The sequence below is a fragment of the Mastigoproctus giganteus genome, chromosome 8 (assembly GCF_048544385.1).
Source record: "Mastigoproctus giganteus isolate SK-2022 chromosome 8, ASM4854438v1, whole genome shotgun sequence".
Classification (NCBI taxonomy): domain Eukaryota; kingdom Metazoa; phylum Arthropoda; class Arachnida; order Uropygi; family Thelyphonidae; genus Mastigoproctus; species Mastigoproctus giganteus.
The window spans coordinates 87,442,951-87,460,365 of record NC_143582.1 but is presented as its reverse complement, the minus strand read 5'-3'; the positions used below and the strand labels follow the sequence as shown (position 1 = coordinate 87,460,365).

The 17,415-nt window shown below is 36.4% G+C and overlaps 1 protein-coding gene across 1 annotated transcript in view; it reads right to left on the bottom strand.

Annotated features, from left to right (window-relative positions):
* The window catches only part of Herc4 (HECT and RLD domain containing E3 ubiquitin ligase 4), a 768,218-nt gene that overhangs the window by 267,036 nt on the left and 483,767 nt on the right, over positions 1–17,415 (bottom strand). The window contains exons 19-20 of the mRNA XM_090378812.1: positions 14,090–14,137; positions 9,197–9,292 (exon numbers count right to left, since the gene is read on the bottom strand). Coding sequence (XP_090234938.1) covers positions 9,197–9,292; positions 14,090–14,137 — 144 coding nt within the window. The remainder of the gene's footprint in view (positions 1–9,196; positions 9,293–14,089; positions 14,138–17,415) is intronic.

Below are 17,415 nucleotides of genomic sequence, written 5' to 3'. Positions count from 1 at the left end.
TGCAGTTGCAAGCAATCATGCAATACACCCATAATGTCTATAATATTAAGGATAATATAAAGAACCACTGGAATAACTAAATCAATCCAATAATAATACCATCAGGGATCTAAGAAAACGCAAAAAAAAAAAAAAAAAAAAAAAAAATATATATATATATATAACAAAGGGTACTAGGAAAGTTTTGCAATACAGCTTTGTTTATTTAATTTTTTCAAAGTAATTTCCTCTACATTCAATACACCTCTCCATCCTCCAAAACCAATCTTTAAACCAGTTCTGCCAAGTTTCACTAGGGAGTAAAGCACACTCGTTGTCCCAAGCCCGTAGAAGGTCCTCATCACTGGAAAACCGCCTCCCTTTTAGCTTCATTTTCACATGCGGGAACAGTGCAAAGTCGCAGGGAGCAAGGTCTGGACTGTAGGGAGGGTGCTCCAGAAGTTTAAGTCCTGTCGTGGTCAAATATTCAGTGCAGGCTTTGGCGCGGTGAGCTGCAGCATTATCGTGATGGAGGTACCAGGTGTCCATTCTTGACTTTGGCCGCAGGTTCTTCATAGTTCCAATGACTTTAGGCAGGCATTGTTCAGTATACCACTTAGCTGTGACTGTCTTCTGCGTGTCCAAAACGACACGTTCCACAATTCCACTCGATTTGAAAAATACAGCTATCATTTTATTCTTTACAGATCGGGATTTTCTGACAATTACGGGTGTGTCGTCATCATCAAAGACCCAAACTTTGTTTTGAGCCTTGGTCGGCAGATCGTAATAGTACAGCCAAGTCTCGTCACCTGTCACGATGTTGTTCACATACTGAGATTGTCCCTTATCAAACGTTTTTAACATCTCCCGGCACCAAGTCACACGTCGTGTCATCTGCTCTTCAGTCAGTTGATGCGGCATCCAGAGAGAACAAAGTTTCTTCACGTGCAAATGATCTTGCAGAATCAAACGAATTGCTGGTGCATTTAGGCCCAAAGTATCCTCTATCTGTTGGTAAGTCACTCGTCTGTTTTCGTCAAGCATTTTCCTCACAGCAGTAACGTTTTCCTCCGTAACTGACGTTCGTGGCCTTCCCGGCCTCTCAGAATCCTCCAGAGTGAAATTTCCCCTTTGGAATTCTCTATACCACCTGAATATCGTTGTACGATGTGGACAATCATCATCTAGTGCAAGAGTCATGGTTAAACCACGCACGAAATTATACCACAAAACTGTCCTTATCTCATTTCGTGACCACGATGCCATCGCAAGCACTTTACACTCTCACTACTAATGAATAACTGAGCCCATCGACTTGGTGCGGCGGCTACTATGCACGTATGAACATGTCTCAACATGCAGCAACAAGCAGCTTCCTGTAATTCATTGTTGCGCCATATTGCAAAACTTTCCTAGTACCCTTTGTATATATTATCGCTTTTTACCGACAATCTAGATGACTTCAACTGGGGCCAACCACCCAGAATGAAGGCAAAAAATATTATATTATATTATATTATATTATATTATCTTCTTACTATCTGCATGTTTCTCTATGCGTTAATTTAATTATTTATTTTTACTGTATCCATCACATAGGGGGCACCACATATTATTTTGACGACTATTACAATATGTCCTAGATACGGTCAATATGTATTATATATTTAATCTTATTGTAATCATTAAATTACGTTCTCTGTCGGGTCAACGATGATTAATATATGCTTACATTTATATTTTACTTATATTTCTTACCTTTGATTCTAATATTTCTAAATTTTTTTTTAACTTTTATTATCTTCTTTCGATTTATTTATATTCGATTTACATCCGGCCTATACTGGCTTATATTTGGTTAGATTTCAATTACTTAGCATATATTGATCATCACAGAAATAGAGAACTTCTTGTCGTTTTTTGCCTTCATTCTGGGTGGTTGGCCCCAGTTGAAGTCATCTAGATTGTCGGTAAAAAGCGATAATATATATATATATATTTTTTTTTTTTTTGCGTTTTCTTAGATCCCTGATGGTATTATTATTGGATTGATTTACTTATTCCAATGGTTCTTTATATTATCCTTAATATTATAATATATATATATATATATATATGCATTTTTTTTTTTTTTTGTTTAGAAATCGCAAAAATGATGGGCCAACGCAAGAGTCATTCAAACGCAAATGATGGGCAAACAAAAAAACCTGAAATTATTCAAAAGTTTGAAAATGGTGCAACCTTTAAATCTCTAAAGAACCATTATAATGCTGGTGATCAAACCATACAAGTCATTGTAAGAAATGAAGGGAAGCATCGTATTGGACATGCGAGAGTAGTGTGTGGTAAATTTTTTGTTTTTTTTCTATCGCCATACTTTTTATGTAGATTGCTGAACAGTTTTCGATACGGTAAGTCGCCAGCTTATGTCACATTATTCATATATATTTTTTTTATATGACTGAAGATTTAATTTCACGATAATAACATAAAAACCCACAGAATTCCAGTTATCTGTATTATCACAAATGCAATAAGATCGAGTTTACTACCCGTTTATAATGAATTGCACTAACAGAAAAGCCCAATAACCTGGAAAGTGCAAATTGTTTTTATTGTTTTATGGCAGTGACCTCTGGAAATGTGCTTTAGTAAAATGTGAGTTTGTGTGGGGGTGATAAGTGAATTTTCGCCTTGACCCTGTTAAGTTCTTTCCGAATTTGCAGAAAATTTAATTTTGACTTATCATGGTGAGAACTAAGAGAATAAGTGACAGCAGTACAAGTAAATCTATCAAGAAAAGGAAAGCGATCGAGCTGGATCAGAAAATTAAAATAAAAAGGATGTATGAAAATGGCCAAACATCAATAAGTATCGCGTGGAAATCAGATTTGTCAGTCGCAGCACTGAACACAATAAAGGAGAACGACAGAATATGAGAAGCGATCACCACCAATGAGGTTAACTATAATAACCAAGGCTACGAAATATGTATCAGTTTTTACAGTACAATAACATGTGTTTTTTCTTCCTTTTACGTTTTCTTTTCTTATGTGCCACTGTGGCTACTTCACCACTGTCCCCAGATAAAGTTTTTGATTGAACTAATTAAAAATATATAACTTTCTTCTTTCTTCATTCTTCTGAGAATATAATGTGGTTTTTGTAATTTTGGCATATTAGGGATAGCAATATTTTATTAGTCATTCCTGAGTTAAAACTCGACTTACGTAATAAGTCCTGGAACGTATCTCTTACGTATGTTGGGGATTTACTGTATTTTTGGATTAACTGGGAATTTCTTTTTACCATCTATCCCGGAAAATTGAGAGTCTACTGTATATCTGCCTTTGATCTTGGCAAACATTTCAAATTCATCAAATTTATTTACTATACTCCTGCATGGAAGTGTATATGCATTTTGGTATATTATGCATTTAGTATACATTTTGGTATATTATGCATTTAGTATACATTTTCCCTCGGGGGAGCCTGTAACCCCTAGAGGGCGCGTCCCCAGGTGGCGGATCGGGGAATGCCTCCCATTGGGTGGTAGAAGGGAAATCAAATACCTTCCGCGGACCAACAGGTAGAAGTCCAACCTCTCTACGGCAATGGCAACCCTTTTTCCATGAGAAGTCAATTCACAGATTTAGACCATGCTACCGCGTATGGGGTAGCCGACGCGTCAAGCTCTGCAGTCCGGGAACTTGATGGGAAATGTGCTACGAGGACAATCAATATCCTACAGCTAAACATTAATGGAACACAGAGGAAAAGAGACGAACTACAGAGTCTTTTACTTGAAAATGATGTTCACATTGCCTGTCTTCAGGAGACATGGCTGAACGACAAAATACAGCTCAACATTAAAGGTTACACTACGATTCGAAAGAATAGAGAGAATAAACGTGGAGGTGGATTAGCGTTCCTAATTAAAGACTCTGCTGTCAAGTATAAAGTTATCACTGCAGGGCAAGATACTGGCAACACAGAAGTCCAGGCTCTGGAGATCATCTCTCCAGAGCGCTCCTTCATCTTGGTCAATGTGTATCGTCCTGATAACTCCTCCATCAGCCCCAATTCATTCAATGAAATAAGCAACATCCCAATAGACTCTGTTATTATGGTAGGAGACTTTAATGCAAAAAGTCCCACTTGGGGATCACCTGTCCTGGATGAAAAGGGACAGCAGGTAGAAGATATCCTAATTGATCTAGGTCTGATCATATTAAATAACAAGCAAAATACCTACTTATCAAGAACTACTGGCACGGAATCTGCCCTTGATCTCACAGCAGTCAGCTATCATATCTCAAGCCTTTGCAGCTGGAGAATCTTGAATAGTGCCATGAGTGATCATCGCCCCATTATAACCACACTTAAATTTCAAGCGGAGGAAGTTGACCAGAAAAAGAGATCATGGAACTTCAGAAAAGCAGATTGGACAGGTTTTACACAGTTACTGGACAAACTATGCTTAAATGAGCCTCGAACTGAATGTCTTGAAGAAAAGACTTCAAACTTTACAAAGAACATCACAATTGCAGCCAAGAGGTTCATACCCAGAGGTAAAAGGAAAAAACAGTGGGTCCCTTATTGGAAAGATCTCAACATTGATTCTTTGATTAAAGAAAGGGACCATTTAAACGAACTAGTAAAGACCAACAACACAAGCCTAAACAGAAACAGGCTTGCCGAAGCTACAAGAAAGGTAGAGGAAGAGATAGCAAAGGGTAAGAGTAAAAAATGGGCAGAATTTTGCAACAGCTTAGACCCAAGGAAAGATGCAAAGTATTGGAAAGTCGTCGGAGCCCTAAATAAATGCTCTTCTAGTACAACAGATCAGAATTCAAACATCATTAACTCTTCTGGTTCTGATGCAGATACAAACAAAGCGGCAGCAAATATGCTAGCAACACACTACTCCAACATCAGTAAATTATCCTTCAATAGGGAAATAAAGAAATTGAATAGAAGAGTTAGAAGACTTCTGACAGAGGCAAGAGGATACAAAAATGATGATATCTTTACTCAGGCTATAACTTGCCAAGAGCTTAAGACAGCGATCAGGAACATTGATGCAAGAAAATCTCCAGGCAGTGATCTAATTTTTGGGGAGATGGTCAAGCGCTTTGGAGAAACCGCTACAAAATGCTTACTGGAAATAATAAACATAACTTGGCAAAAGGGAAAACTCCCCAAGGCATGGAAAACCTCAATCATTGTCCCCTTACTTAAGCCGGGGAAATCGCCCACCGAGTGTAAACATTACAGACCCATTGCACTCACTAGTATTCTCTGCAAAATCACGGAACGTATAATACATTCTAGAATTATGAATGAACTCATAAAAATGAAAATATTAAATTTCTACCAAACAGCTTACAAGAAACAACATGCCACAGAAGATCAACTCTTTTATCTATGTCAGTCAATCATAGACGGCTTGCAAGAAAACCCTTCAAAAAAGACTATTGCTGTCTTCCTCGACATGTCATCGGCCTTTGACACAGTCTGGAGAAAGAAATTAATTGAAATAGCATACAAACATGGTATAAAGGGTAACGCCCTAATATGGATTGCAGACTTTCTAAGAGACAGAAAGATCAGAGTAAGATATAATGGGGCCTACTCCAGGGACAGAAGAACATGGCAGGGAGTCCCGCAAGGCTCTGTTCTCAGTCCCCTGCTCTTCCTGCTATACACTAATAACGTCCATCAACATATAGACGAAGACACCAAGATTACATGCTATGCAGATGACATAGCAATATGGCATACCAGCAGAGACATGGCAAAATCAGAAATATCCATAAACAGATCACTAAAAGGAATTGTGGACTGGGCAAGAGAACTGAAATTACAGATAAAGCCCCATAAAACTAACCACACAGTTTTTACCACAGACAGAAGCCGCAGAAAGAACTTTAACCCAGCTACCGCTATAGACGGCGTGCCCACTTCAAAAATGGTTAACCCAAAATATCTGGGTATAACCCTCGACACAGAACTACGTTTCACCAAACACATTGAAAACAGCTCCAACAGAGCACTGAAGAAGTTAAACATCCTAAAAAGCTTATGTGGTACGAACTGGGGAGCAAATCCGAAAACACTTAAAACAACTTATACCTCACTTATCAGGGCTAATTTGGAATATGCAGCACCAATATGGGCACATGCTTCTGAGTCTGCACTTGGAAAACTGGACAGGATCCAAGCAAGAGCAGCCAAAATAATCATCGGGGCTGTTTCGTCTACAAACAACACCAAACCAGAGCGGGAATGCGGCCTTCAGACACTCAATCAAAGAAGATATCACACAATTAAATTCACAAATAAGGCTAACAGCAGAGACATTGATCATATCTCCCGTAGGACCTTTATAAATTGGAACTGCAGGTCAAGACTCAAAAGGTCATCCACCATGAAATACGATAAGGAAATCAGAGAAAGTCTTGATCTTGAACTCACAAAATATGACATACTTCAAGAGCCTACCTTACCATCTTGCATCCCCCAAAATACCACAATAAATTTGGATCTCGTGGAACACTGTACAAAAAAAGAAATCGAGACCATTGTCAAAGCTATAGGAATCAAAACAATTGAGACTTATTCGAGGTGTGGCTTAGTACAGATGTATACCGATGGATCCTCTGACGAGACTATCCTCAAGGGCGGAGCAGGCATACACACCACCCTGACAAATACTACAAAAATGCAACAAAGCATAGGTGCAGGCAGCATCGCCTCTAACTTTACATGTGAGCTAAGGGCAATCCTTGAGGCCCTAAATAGTTATATTTCACTAAGAGACATAGACAGAGCCAGAGGGCTTGTAATCTTCTGCGACTCAAGAGCGGCCCTGCTGGCAATAAAACATGGACGCACAGGACTCACACAGGACATTCACCGACACTTGGAGACAGTTCATCAATTGGGAAAGAGCTGCACACTACAGTGGATGCCTGCGCATGTGGGTATAGAAGGAAATGAGGCGGCCGATAAACTGGCAAAAGAGGCAAGAAACTTAAATCACAACACCTCAAAAACCATAACTCTAGATGATGCTAATGCCATCGCCAGACACAGACTCAGACAGAAACATATAGAAACTGATCACCAAATCTGCGAGATAAATGCAAATAGGAACATCACTAAGACCATTGCCAGACTGAGAACTCGACACATGGCAGGTATGAAAATTAGTGCGGATGGTACCAGAACTTATAAACTTTGCAGAAACTGCCCGAGAGAACAGCTTACTCCGGAACACATCTTCAGCTGTCCTGCAATTCAGGCGACTTTGCAAAGCATGGACGAATCCCCTTTTCAGGGAGAACTTTATAACGAAAAGATCGTGGACTTAGCTAAAGCAGTGATATCAGCGCATGGTTCAATTTGACTTCAAATGGACACGACACCAACCAACCAACCAACCAACCAGTATACATTTTGGTATATTATGCATTTAGTATACATTTTGGTATATCTTTTGCTATTTAATACTTGTAATCTGTGCAAAAATATATGATACTTCTCTCTTCCAGCATTGCTGATCAGTCTATACACTTCACAACATTGTGTTCAACTACTCATGCTAATTACAATAGAGTCACTGCACAAATTGTTGACTAGTTTGATGTTTTTTTTTTTTTTTTTGTTTTAGTTAGTTGTTGGCGCATCGGCTTCTGTGGCCATAATGCACCTCCCAAGGTTTTTGCGGTACTCTGATCCAAGCCCGAGGCAGGATTCGAACCCGCGACCTTTGGGTTTCCAGGCAAGCACTTTACCCACCCGGCTAGCCCGGTCGGCTGTTTGATGTTACTTCAGAGCAGTCAAGCAGTGTAGGCTCTGGTTGTGTGGAAGTAAATCTTTTTTTGTGTGCATAAATTAAGTCATTATTTATGGAAGAGATAAACCATAAAGCTGCTTAAGAAACTTTTCTCTTGTTTTCAATACCACTTTGCTAAGTGAAGTTAACATGTTCAATATATCTGACAAATGTCAAATGGTACTTTAAGGCATATAGGTGGTCATTCTTAAGTGGTCAGTATATGAGCAAAAAGTAAAGGCACATGAAACAAACTAATTGATTCTGTCAGCACACTGATTGAACTCTGGGCTATCAGCATCAATGATTCATTTTTGTTTATAGCTTAGTACACATTTTTATTTGTTTTTTGTTTGTGTTGAGTACACAGAATAAATTTGCTACACAGAATATACTTGCCATAAATAAGCTCAGCAAATGTAAGTATTCACTTTTAGTTATGAATTCCAAACTCTTCAACCATTATTTACAAAATTTTGAAATGTTGAGGATTTTGGAATGTTGTTACTTCTCAATATTCTGAATATTATGGCACATGAATGCAACTCTCAAATATAGGTGGCAGTGAATGTATTAAAATTAAAACATCAAGGATATAAAAACCACCAACTGAACGATTCCTCCAAATGAAACTGTGAATTTACCCATTCTAACATCCTGAAAATCGGTTTTGAAAGTTTTTTTTTTTTTTTTTTAGTATACAGTTGTGTATACTATTTTCCTTGCTTCCATGATTAATCCTTTTGATAACTAGCAATTTATTTACGCGCAAGCAGAGAAAAATAAACAAATAAATAAATATACAGATTTAATTCCACAATCAAGTTAAAATTTCGTAACTGTAATCAAACATCTATTTTCATTGGGAGCAACTTGCACCCAATGAAATTGGGCTTAAATCATTTGTTCTTTTGGACTTAACTTTGGTGCTATATAACATCTTAAATTTATAGGATGCTTTTTGTCCTCAGTACTTCATTAAAAATGTGCAGTGAACCTCTAGCATGCATATGGGGGAACATCTGATATGAATGTTGATGTGTTTGTTAGGCTGTTTTAATTGTTTTTATAAGGTCACCTTTTGTAAATGTGCAGTTATTCCAATCATTGTATATTCCAAGCTACTGATTTTCAATCTTTATCTTTCTGAACATAAAATCATTCTGCACATCACTGCTTATGTTTGACTGTTGTTCTTTTTTGTATTCTTCCTAAAGATGGTATTTCCCAAGTCACAAATCAAGAGTTCCATCTAAACAATGATAAACATGAAACAAATTCTACACATGCTTTTAATTTAATTATGTAACTTTGTAATTATAGAAATAAAATGCTATAAGAATCAAAACAAAAAATACTTAGTAAAAACATTACCTGAGCATTAAACCAAATGCATCTTGTCTCAGGATATTCAGTGAACATTCCATATTTAGGATCTAAGATCTCTCTTAATAAGAGAATAAAAAATTCCTAGAACATAAAATTAACTATATTAAGAACTCAAAATAACAAAATTTTATTATTTTTTATCTAATTTTTATCTCTTGCAGAATCCATTAAAACAGTTCTGATTATATTGTAACTTCAATTACTGAATAAGAATAAAATCACTTTAAAAATAATGACAATGTTCAAAAATTACAAAATAATAATTGCAATTTAATAAAAATATAAACACGGTAAAACCATATTATCTATATGCAGATTATTATGAATTTTCACAATTTTTAATTTTTTTTTTTTACCTGGCAAATTTATTGAAGATTTATTAAATCATCAGAGGGAAGTAATCATAGTTTGCAATCATATGTAAACATTGCCAACCATGGCAAATACATTCCTGAAAAGTACCACATTTGGCAAAAACGAAACACACACACACACACACACACACACACACACACACACACACACACACACACACACACACACACACACACAAGGGACTTCATTTTTCATTTACATGATTTAAAAACAATGGCAACATTAACAATACTATAAGGAAATAATAAAAAGAACAAGGTGATGGAACAAGAAAGATAAGATACACACAAAAAACATGTTGACAATTTTCCTAGGTTACGCCATTTGATAATGTGAAACATTGTTAATTTTCAGAGCATAGCTAAAAACACATCTGGGAAAAACATAAACATTAGTCAAAAACATGAAAATCTGCAGAGAGGCAGAAACATGTCCATGCACAATATTGTACATACGGTAGTGATGAGTGTGTCATTGAGAGAACACTCTACAATTCCCAAACTGTATGTCCAGCACAATGGTGTGCCACACTATTAGAAAATCTCCACTGACTTTGACAGAAATAACTCTTTGGGTGTGTCACTAATACAGCATCTAATAACAGCAAGTGTTACTTAAGTGACCCAAGTACGAGAACCACTGGGATGGTTCTCATACATAAACAACCCTCTCCCCCTCCCTCCACACTATTCCAAACTCATCCCCACATTTACAGGAGGTGGATGCCATAATTATGTTCTTTAGTTTAAAGAAGCTGGATTGACTAGCACATACTGCTTATTATGATAATGGATAATGTAATCACTTTTATGAAGTCACCAACCAGATGTATATTAATACATAGAAAGCACTATGTATATTGTAATCATCACTTTGGTTTATGTTATCACTTTTATGCTGTATCATGGTTTACGCATGTGCTTGATTTTATTTTTAATGGCACATTGGTAGCTAAGGCCATAATGTGCCAAGTCAACACGCATGTGCACTGGAAGTCATTAAGCAATATTCTGATTTGTTCTTGAACTCTGATATGCTTTGTGTTCAGTTACTGCTGTTGCTTTCTACAGTTTGTATAGTTGCTACAACATGAAAGAAAGTACTGTATTATCTGTACTCCTACCAATTTGCCTTTTATAGTAGAGTTAACCTTTTTGTAATTCTTGATTTTATTAGGTTCTTTATTGGTTTTTAATGGTATAAATTTCCTGGAACAATTTTACTGATGACTTTCTCAAAGAAATAGTGGATAATAAAATGAAAATATTTTATATTTCTTTATTTTCATGTTTTTTTCAGTCCACTTCCCCCTTTTATGTACACATTTTTACTTGTCTTCAATAAACAATGCTGAACAGCTGCATTCTTGTTTCATTGGTAATGGTTATCAATCAGATATTATTATTGATTAAGCTGGGTCCTGAAGTGATCATAACAAGCAGTGTCTTCTGTGTGTATATATTATAAAAAGTGCAGGGTATAGAATTTTGGTATACAAATATAAAATAGCATTACCTCAAATTCACAGCTAGCAAACCTTGGCTGGGAAGGGATTATTGTATATCCTTAAGTCATATTCTATAACCTTTTGCTAGGTGTGAAGAGTTAGAGGTGTGACGATGACTATCACTGTATACTATTTAATTTAAAAACAATGATAATGATTTGTAATTGATTTTAGGAATTCTATCCAGCATTTATGAAGAAAATTAAAACTTGCAACCAAGTGAAAGAAACAAAAATAAACATCACCCTAGTGCTAAATTTCTAAAAATTTTAAATTGATGTTTTCAATAGTGTGTCAGGATGTGTACTGTATAAAAAATTTTAAATAGAATGACAGTTTCACCATGAATAGCCAATCTGTCTTTTAGAGGCAAAGAAAAGAAACTTGTCATTTTTTTTGCCTTACAATAAACCTTTTCCATGTACTTACCAAATTGGTTTCAACTTACAATATTTTCAACATACAATGGGTTTTGTGGAATGGATTACCATCAAATGTTGGGGACGCACTGTACTTACCAAATGGTATCTTGCATTTTTTAATGTTAAAACTCAAATGCCACTTATCACTCCATCTGACTAATTTTCCTACACATTGTTGCAGCATTGCATCCTGATTTCTGTCATTAACCATCCTACCAACTTTCATATCATATGTAACCTGTAAACATTAAACTAAATATGCCTTCACCAATATGTTAATAAATAATGAAAATAACAAAGGGTCTAACAATAAACCCTGAAGGATTCCACTGATATCATTAGTCCTGAAGAGCAGTGGCCAATAATGTCTCCTGCAATGAGGAAATGTGATTGCGGTGTATAAGGCCTTCAATGGGTTGAGCAAGGTGAATGCTGATGGGATTCTTCCTCTTGTTCAGATTAAGAACCTGAGGGAGCATAGATTTAAACTGAGGAAGGACAATTGTAGAATAGATGTGAGGGAATTTGCCTTTAGCCAGTGGGTAGTTGATTGGTGGAACAGACTTCCATCATCTGTTGTGGAAGTTGATAGCCTAAATAAATTTAAGTCTGAGCTGGACAGGCATTTGGAAAAAAAGAAGGGATGAAATGGGACAGTTTTTTTTTTTTTTTTAGCCGATGCTGCATAAGCTTGCATTCTTGCATCGTATGCCTCTACTAATGCTAAAGGTCTAAGCTTTGAACAGTATTTCTTTGTTGGTATGAAAAGCTTAGTAGCTTCTTTGTTTAATTCCCCGAATACTTCCCATTTTTAATTAGCTGTTGGTAACATCATCAGTTGGTTCTGCTGCATACAATTTAAAAACTATCTGAGACCTCTGCAGTCACCCTTAGGAAAGCAAAAGCCTTTCTGTTTACCTTTGACAGTAGCTATGTCTTTAATTAAGTTCCACATTAGTAGACTGTGATTGACGCTACTTGGTGGATCTTTTATCTGCAGATTCTTAATGCATGAAGAATCACTGCTGATAACCAGATCAAGAGTAGCGTCAATCACAGTCTACTAATGTGGAACTTAATTAAAGACATAGCTACTGTCAAAAGTAAACAGAAAGGCAAAGGTAAACAGAAACAATCATCCATGGATTTCATGGATTATTATTTTCATTTATGAGACATTTTGATTTGCTTGCCCACTCTATTTCACTGTTTGGTATACTCATCACAGTCACTAGGCCTATAACACACTCCTACTCTCAATTTTGCTTTCCCAGTGCTTATATCACACCAAACTGACTCAACGTTGCACTCATCACCCAAGTCATCTTGATGCACTGCCTCAGATGCAATATTTTTCTTAACTACAAGCATAACCTCTCCATTTCAAATGTCCTGTCTGTCCTTCCTGTATACATTGTAACCCCCATATTCAAATTCCCAATACTTATGTTTGAGTGACACTAAGTCTAAGAAAAGTAACATCCCTTGACAGTAGCTATAACTTTAAGTTAATCCCACATCAATACACTATGATTAATGCCACTTGGTGGTTCTTTTATCTAGCATTTAATGCATGATGAGTTACCACTGATAATCACATCAATGTACTGTTTTCTCTTGTTGCTTCTCTAATATTCTGGTATACAAAACAGTTATTCAATAAATATAAAAAAATTTAGCTACCATGCAAATGACCAACTTGAAGTTCCAGTCAGTATTGTGAAAGTAAAAAATCCCCCATTATAATACATTCTGATTTGCTGGCTCAGTCTATTTGTCTGTGTATGTGACAATTATGCTCATTAGTCATTTGGCCTATAACATATTCATACTCTCATTTTTGTTTTCCCAGTTCTTACATCACACCAAACAGACTCAATGTTATCTCAGAAGCCCCCATCAACCAGGTGCATTAGCACAGATTTGCCATAACTCTTTCCCCAACTCCATCCTGTCCTGTCTGTCCTTTTTATTCACATTGTACTCATCACATTTGAATTCTGTAACCTGTAAGTCTGAGTGGCAACAGGTCTGATATCTCTATAAATTCCAAATTTGATGTGTTAACAATACTTCAGATTCAACAAATTTATTTCCTATTCTCCAAATTCAACAAGTTTATTTATTCACTATTTATTTACAATAGTAAATTATTTATTTACAATAGTAAATTATTTATTTACTATATGCAAGTATATGTGTGTCTGGTTTTGTTCTTAGTGGTCCCAACACAGCCAATATCGTTGCTTGTTCCATACGGACTCCCAGTAGGAACAAACTTCCATTCAGCTCTGGGAAGTGGATAGTCTGAGTAATTTAAAAAATATATTAGAGGATATGGCAAATTATGTGAGTAGTTCTTTTTTTTTCTTTTTATGTATGCTGTATAAGCAGCATTATTCCACTACTAATATTAAAAATGGTGTGTTAATCATTACTTAAATGTGAAGAAAGTTCTAAGAATTGTATTTTTATATTATCACTGTATATAATAAGGTTATGTATGATGATCCAATATTATGGGGTAATCTACAGAAATTATATTTAAATATGGGGAAAAAAAAAAAAAATTACCTTTCTAACTCCACCTGCATCAACAGCTTCTTCTCCAAAAAAGACAACCTAAAATAAAATGATCATACTTATCAGAGTTGAACATATTTGTTTTACATCTAGGTGCCACCTAAACTTATGCACCAGTTTAGTTATTACCAAAAACATAGAACTCTGTGCAAAATTTCAAAGGAAATTTTGAATTATGTTACGATCCTCCAGTATGGTATTCATCATTGACCTGCATTATTTAAGATGTTTGCTGCCAGAACAAAAACCTGCATCAAAATTAACTGCAATTTTTGCAACTTAATACAAATATGCACCCATTCAAATGCACTCAATAAATGAGTGTTGTAGAAGGAAGGACACATGAAATGAACAACTCAGCCATATCAGCACACTGATTATGTTATGCTGTTAGTTAAGAAACACATAAAATCTCAGGAAGGGTAACCAATTGATACTGGTGGACAATACAATGTTGAGTCAGTGTGGTGTGACATAAGCACTGGGAAAGGGAAAATGAGAGTGTGTGTGTGTGTTATAGGCTTAATGAATCTGGTGAGTACAATGAGCAATTATGGAGAGAAATAGAGTGGGACCAGTAAATCAGAATGTCTTATAATTGGGATTTTAATTTTCTAGATATTGACTGGAACTTGTGGTTGGTCACACAAACACTGGCAAAACTTTTGTGGATTTATTGGATGACTGTTTTCTACAGCAACGTGTTCGAGAGGCAACCAGAGAGAGTAATACCCTTGATCTGATTATTAGCAGTGATTATTCATGTATTAAGAATTTGCAGATAAAGGAACCACTGGATGAGAGTAAACACAGTGTGCTGATGTGGGATTTACTTAAAGATGTAACTACTATCAAGGGTAAAAGGAAGGGCCTTTGCTTTCATAAAGGCGACTACAGTGGTCTCAGATAGTGTTTAAATTCTATACAGTGGGATCAATTGATGATGCTACCAAAGGTGAATTCTAAATGGGAAGCCTTCAGGGACTTAATCTTAGAGGCTACTAGGCTTTTCATACCAACTAAGAAATACTGTTCAAAGTTTAGGCCTAAATGGACGTCAGATGAATTAAAGAGGATCGTGGAAGAGAAGAAAAATGCATTGGATGCATATAAATTATCAGGTGACATAGAAGCCTATGGCAGATATAAGCAAATCTGTAATCAAGTCACAATGGAAGTTAGGCAGGCAAAGGCAGATGAGAAATCTTTGGCAAAGGATGCAGAGAAAAACAGCAGAGTTCTTTACTGATGTAAACTCTAGAAGGAAAGGCATGAATTAGATTGGTCCACTTAACATAGAGGGTTTGACTTTTGATGATCATGCTCAGTTAGATGATAAACTGAATGAGTATTTTGCATCTATATTCACAGATGAGTTGTTCAAGGAGAGGAATTCCAGAAGCTTATCAAACTCCAACAGGGAGCTAAGTGATTTTGTAATAACTAAGAGCAAAGAGGAGGAGTAATTGTTGAAGTTAAATAAAAGGAAGGCACTTGGGGTGGATGGGATCTATCCAGTTATATTAAAGGAGGTAGCAAAGGAAGTAAGCAAACCCTTAGCCAAAATTGTGAGAGTTACTTGGACTCAGATGTGCAAATGCATCCCCAATTCACAAAAGGGGTTCAAAAGGTGACACAAGTAACTGCAGACCAGTCAGTTTAACTTGTGTTAAACTGACTGGTCTGTAGATTCACTGGTTAAAGAAGCACTGCAGTATCATTTTGACAAGACTGCAGTAGTAGTAGTAGTAGTAAAGACACAACATGGGTTTGTTAGAGGAAGGTCTTGTCTGACCGATTTGATTGGATACTATGATGTGGTCACAAAGGAACTGGATGCAAAAAATAATTCTGATAACATATACTTGGATTTCAGGAAAGCTTTTGATACTGTTGCACATGGAAGACTGCTGAACAAATTGGAGCAGTATAGCATTAAGGGCAAGTTGCTACAATGGATAAAGGGATGGTTGAGTGGAAGACGACAGAAAGTAGTAATCAATGGACACTGCTCTTCGTGGACTAATCTTATTAGTGGAGTTCCCCAGGGTTCAGTGCTGGGTCCATTGTTGTTTTGTGTATTCATCAATGATATTGATGAATACACAAAATCTGTTTTTTTCTCTGCGAAACTGCATTGTATTTAGTATGGATCCTGAGAACAGAGGCCTCTTTCGATTTTAGCATTAGTAGAGGCCAGTGCTTTTTTTGGGACAGTATGCAACGGCACAGCATACCGGCACCTTTATTAACAGTGACCTGTGACATTTGGATGCTGTACACTTCGAAATTTGTAATATTCCATAAATTTTTTTACACTTTTATCTACTTTTCAAATAAGCTTAGTTATTTAAATAAATTTGCATTTTTCACTGTCTATTGTTAAGATATTTTCTATATAAAACTTTATAACCACTTTTAGAATTCTAAATTACACAGTCCAACTTTTTTTAACTCCTTTTATAGCAATTTTTTTAAAAATTCCCCTTGGAAATTATGTTTAAAATAGTTTCCATTGAGCAAAGAAAATTTTCATATAACGAACAGCTTAGGAGAGACTTAACTGGGTACGCACCGATCACCCTTCAGGCAACTTAGGAAATTAGTGCTGCTGCTAAGCAAGAATTGAGAAAACTAAAGGGATTACCTGCTACAACTTAGGGATACTTGGTAAAACCTATCTGACCACCTGTCTCACATACGAAGAAGTCGCACTGGTCAACAGTGAGCAGCGCGACTGACTTCCTTGACTTCCTCTCCTTGCAACTTGATTTTCTACAGTCCAACTTTCCTAACAGTGAGGTAAGTTTCCTTGGTGATTTTAATGTTCACAACTCCAACAAGGTGGGTCTGTGTGACCCACCTTGTTCGAGATGCTGAGGTTTTTGCTCACACAGATTGTTCATTTACCTGCCAGAATACAGAACAATCCTAATCATACAGCCAACAAACACACTTGACCTTTTTCTCCCAAACAACCCTTCTAAATTTAACCCCATGGGCTCACATCTGGTGAGTATGAGCTTGGCACACCCAGGGTCCTGAGCTGGATATCATCATTCTTCTCTTTCTTGGTGATTCACTTCTCTCTCTCTCTCTCTCTCTCTCTTAGGGTAACTTGGGAATTTTTTTTTTGGCTGGTACAGCATAAGCCTCAACCTTCCTTGCACCATATAGCTAATAATAATAATAAATAATAAAGTACACGGTCGAAGTGAGTGGTCCTTTAGGCATCCAATAAATGTGATAATTCTGTTCAAGAGAAGAATATCGCATAACGTAAATGGCTTGTTTCCAATTCTTCTGTTTCATTTTCT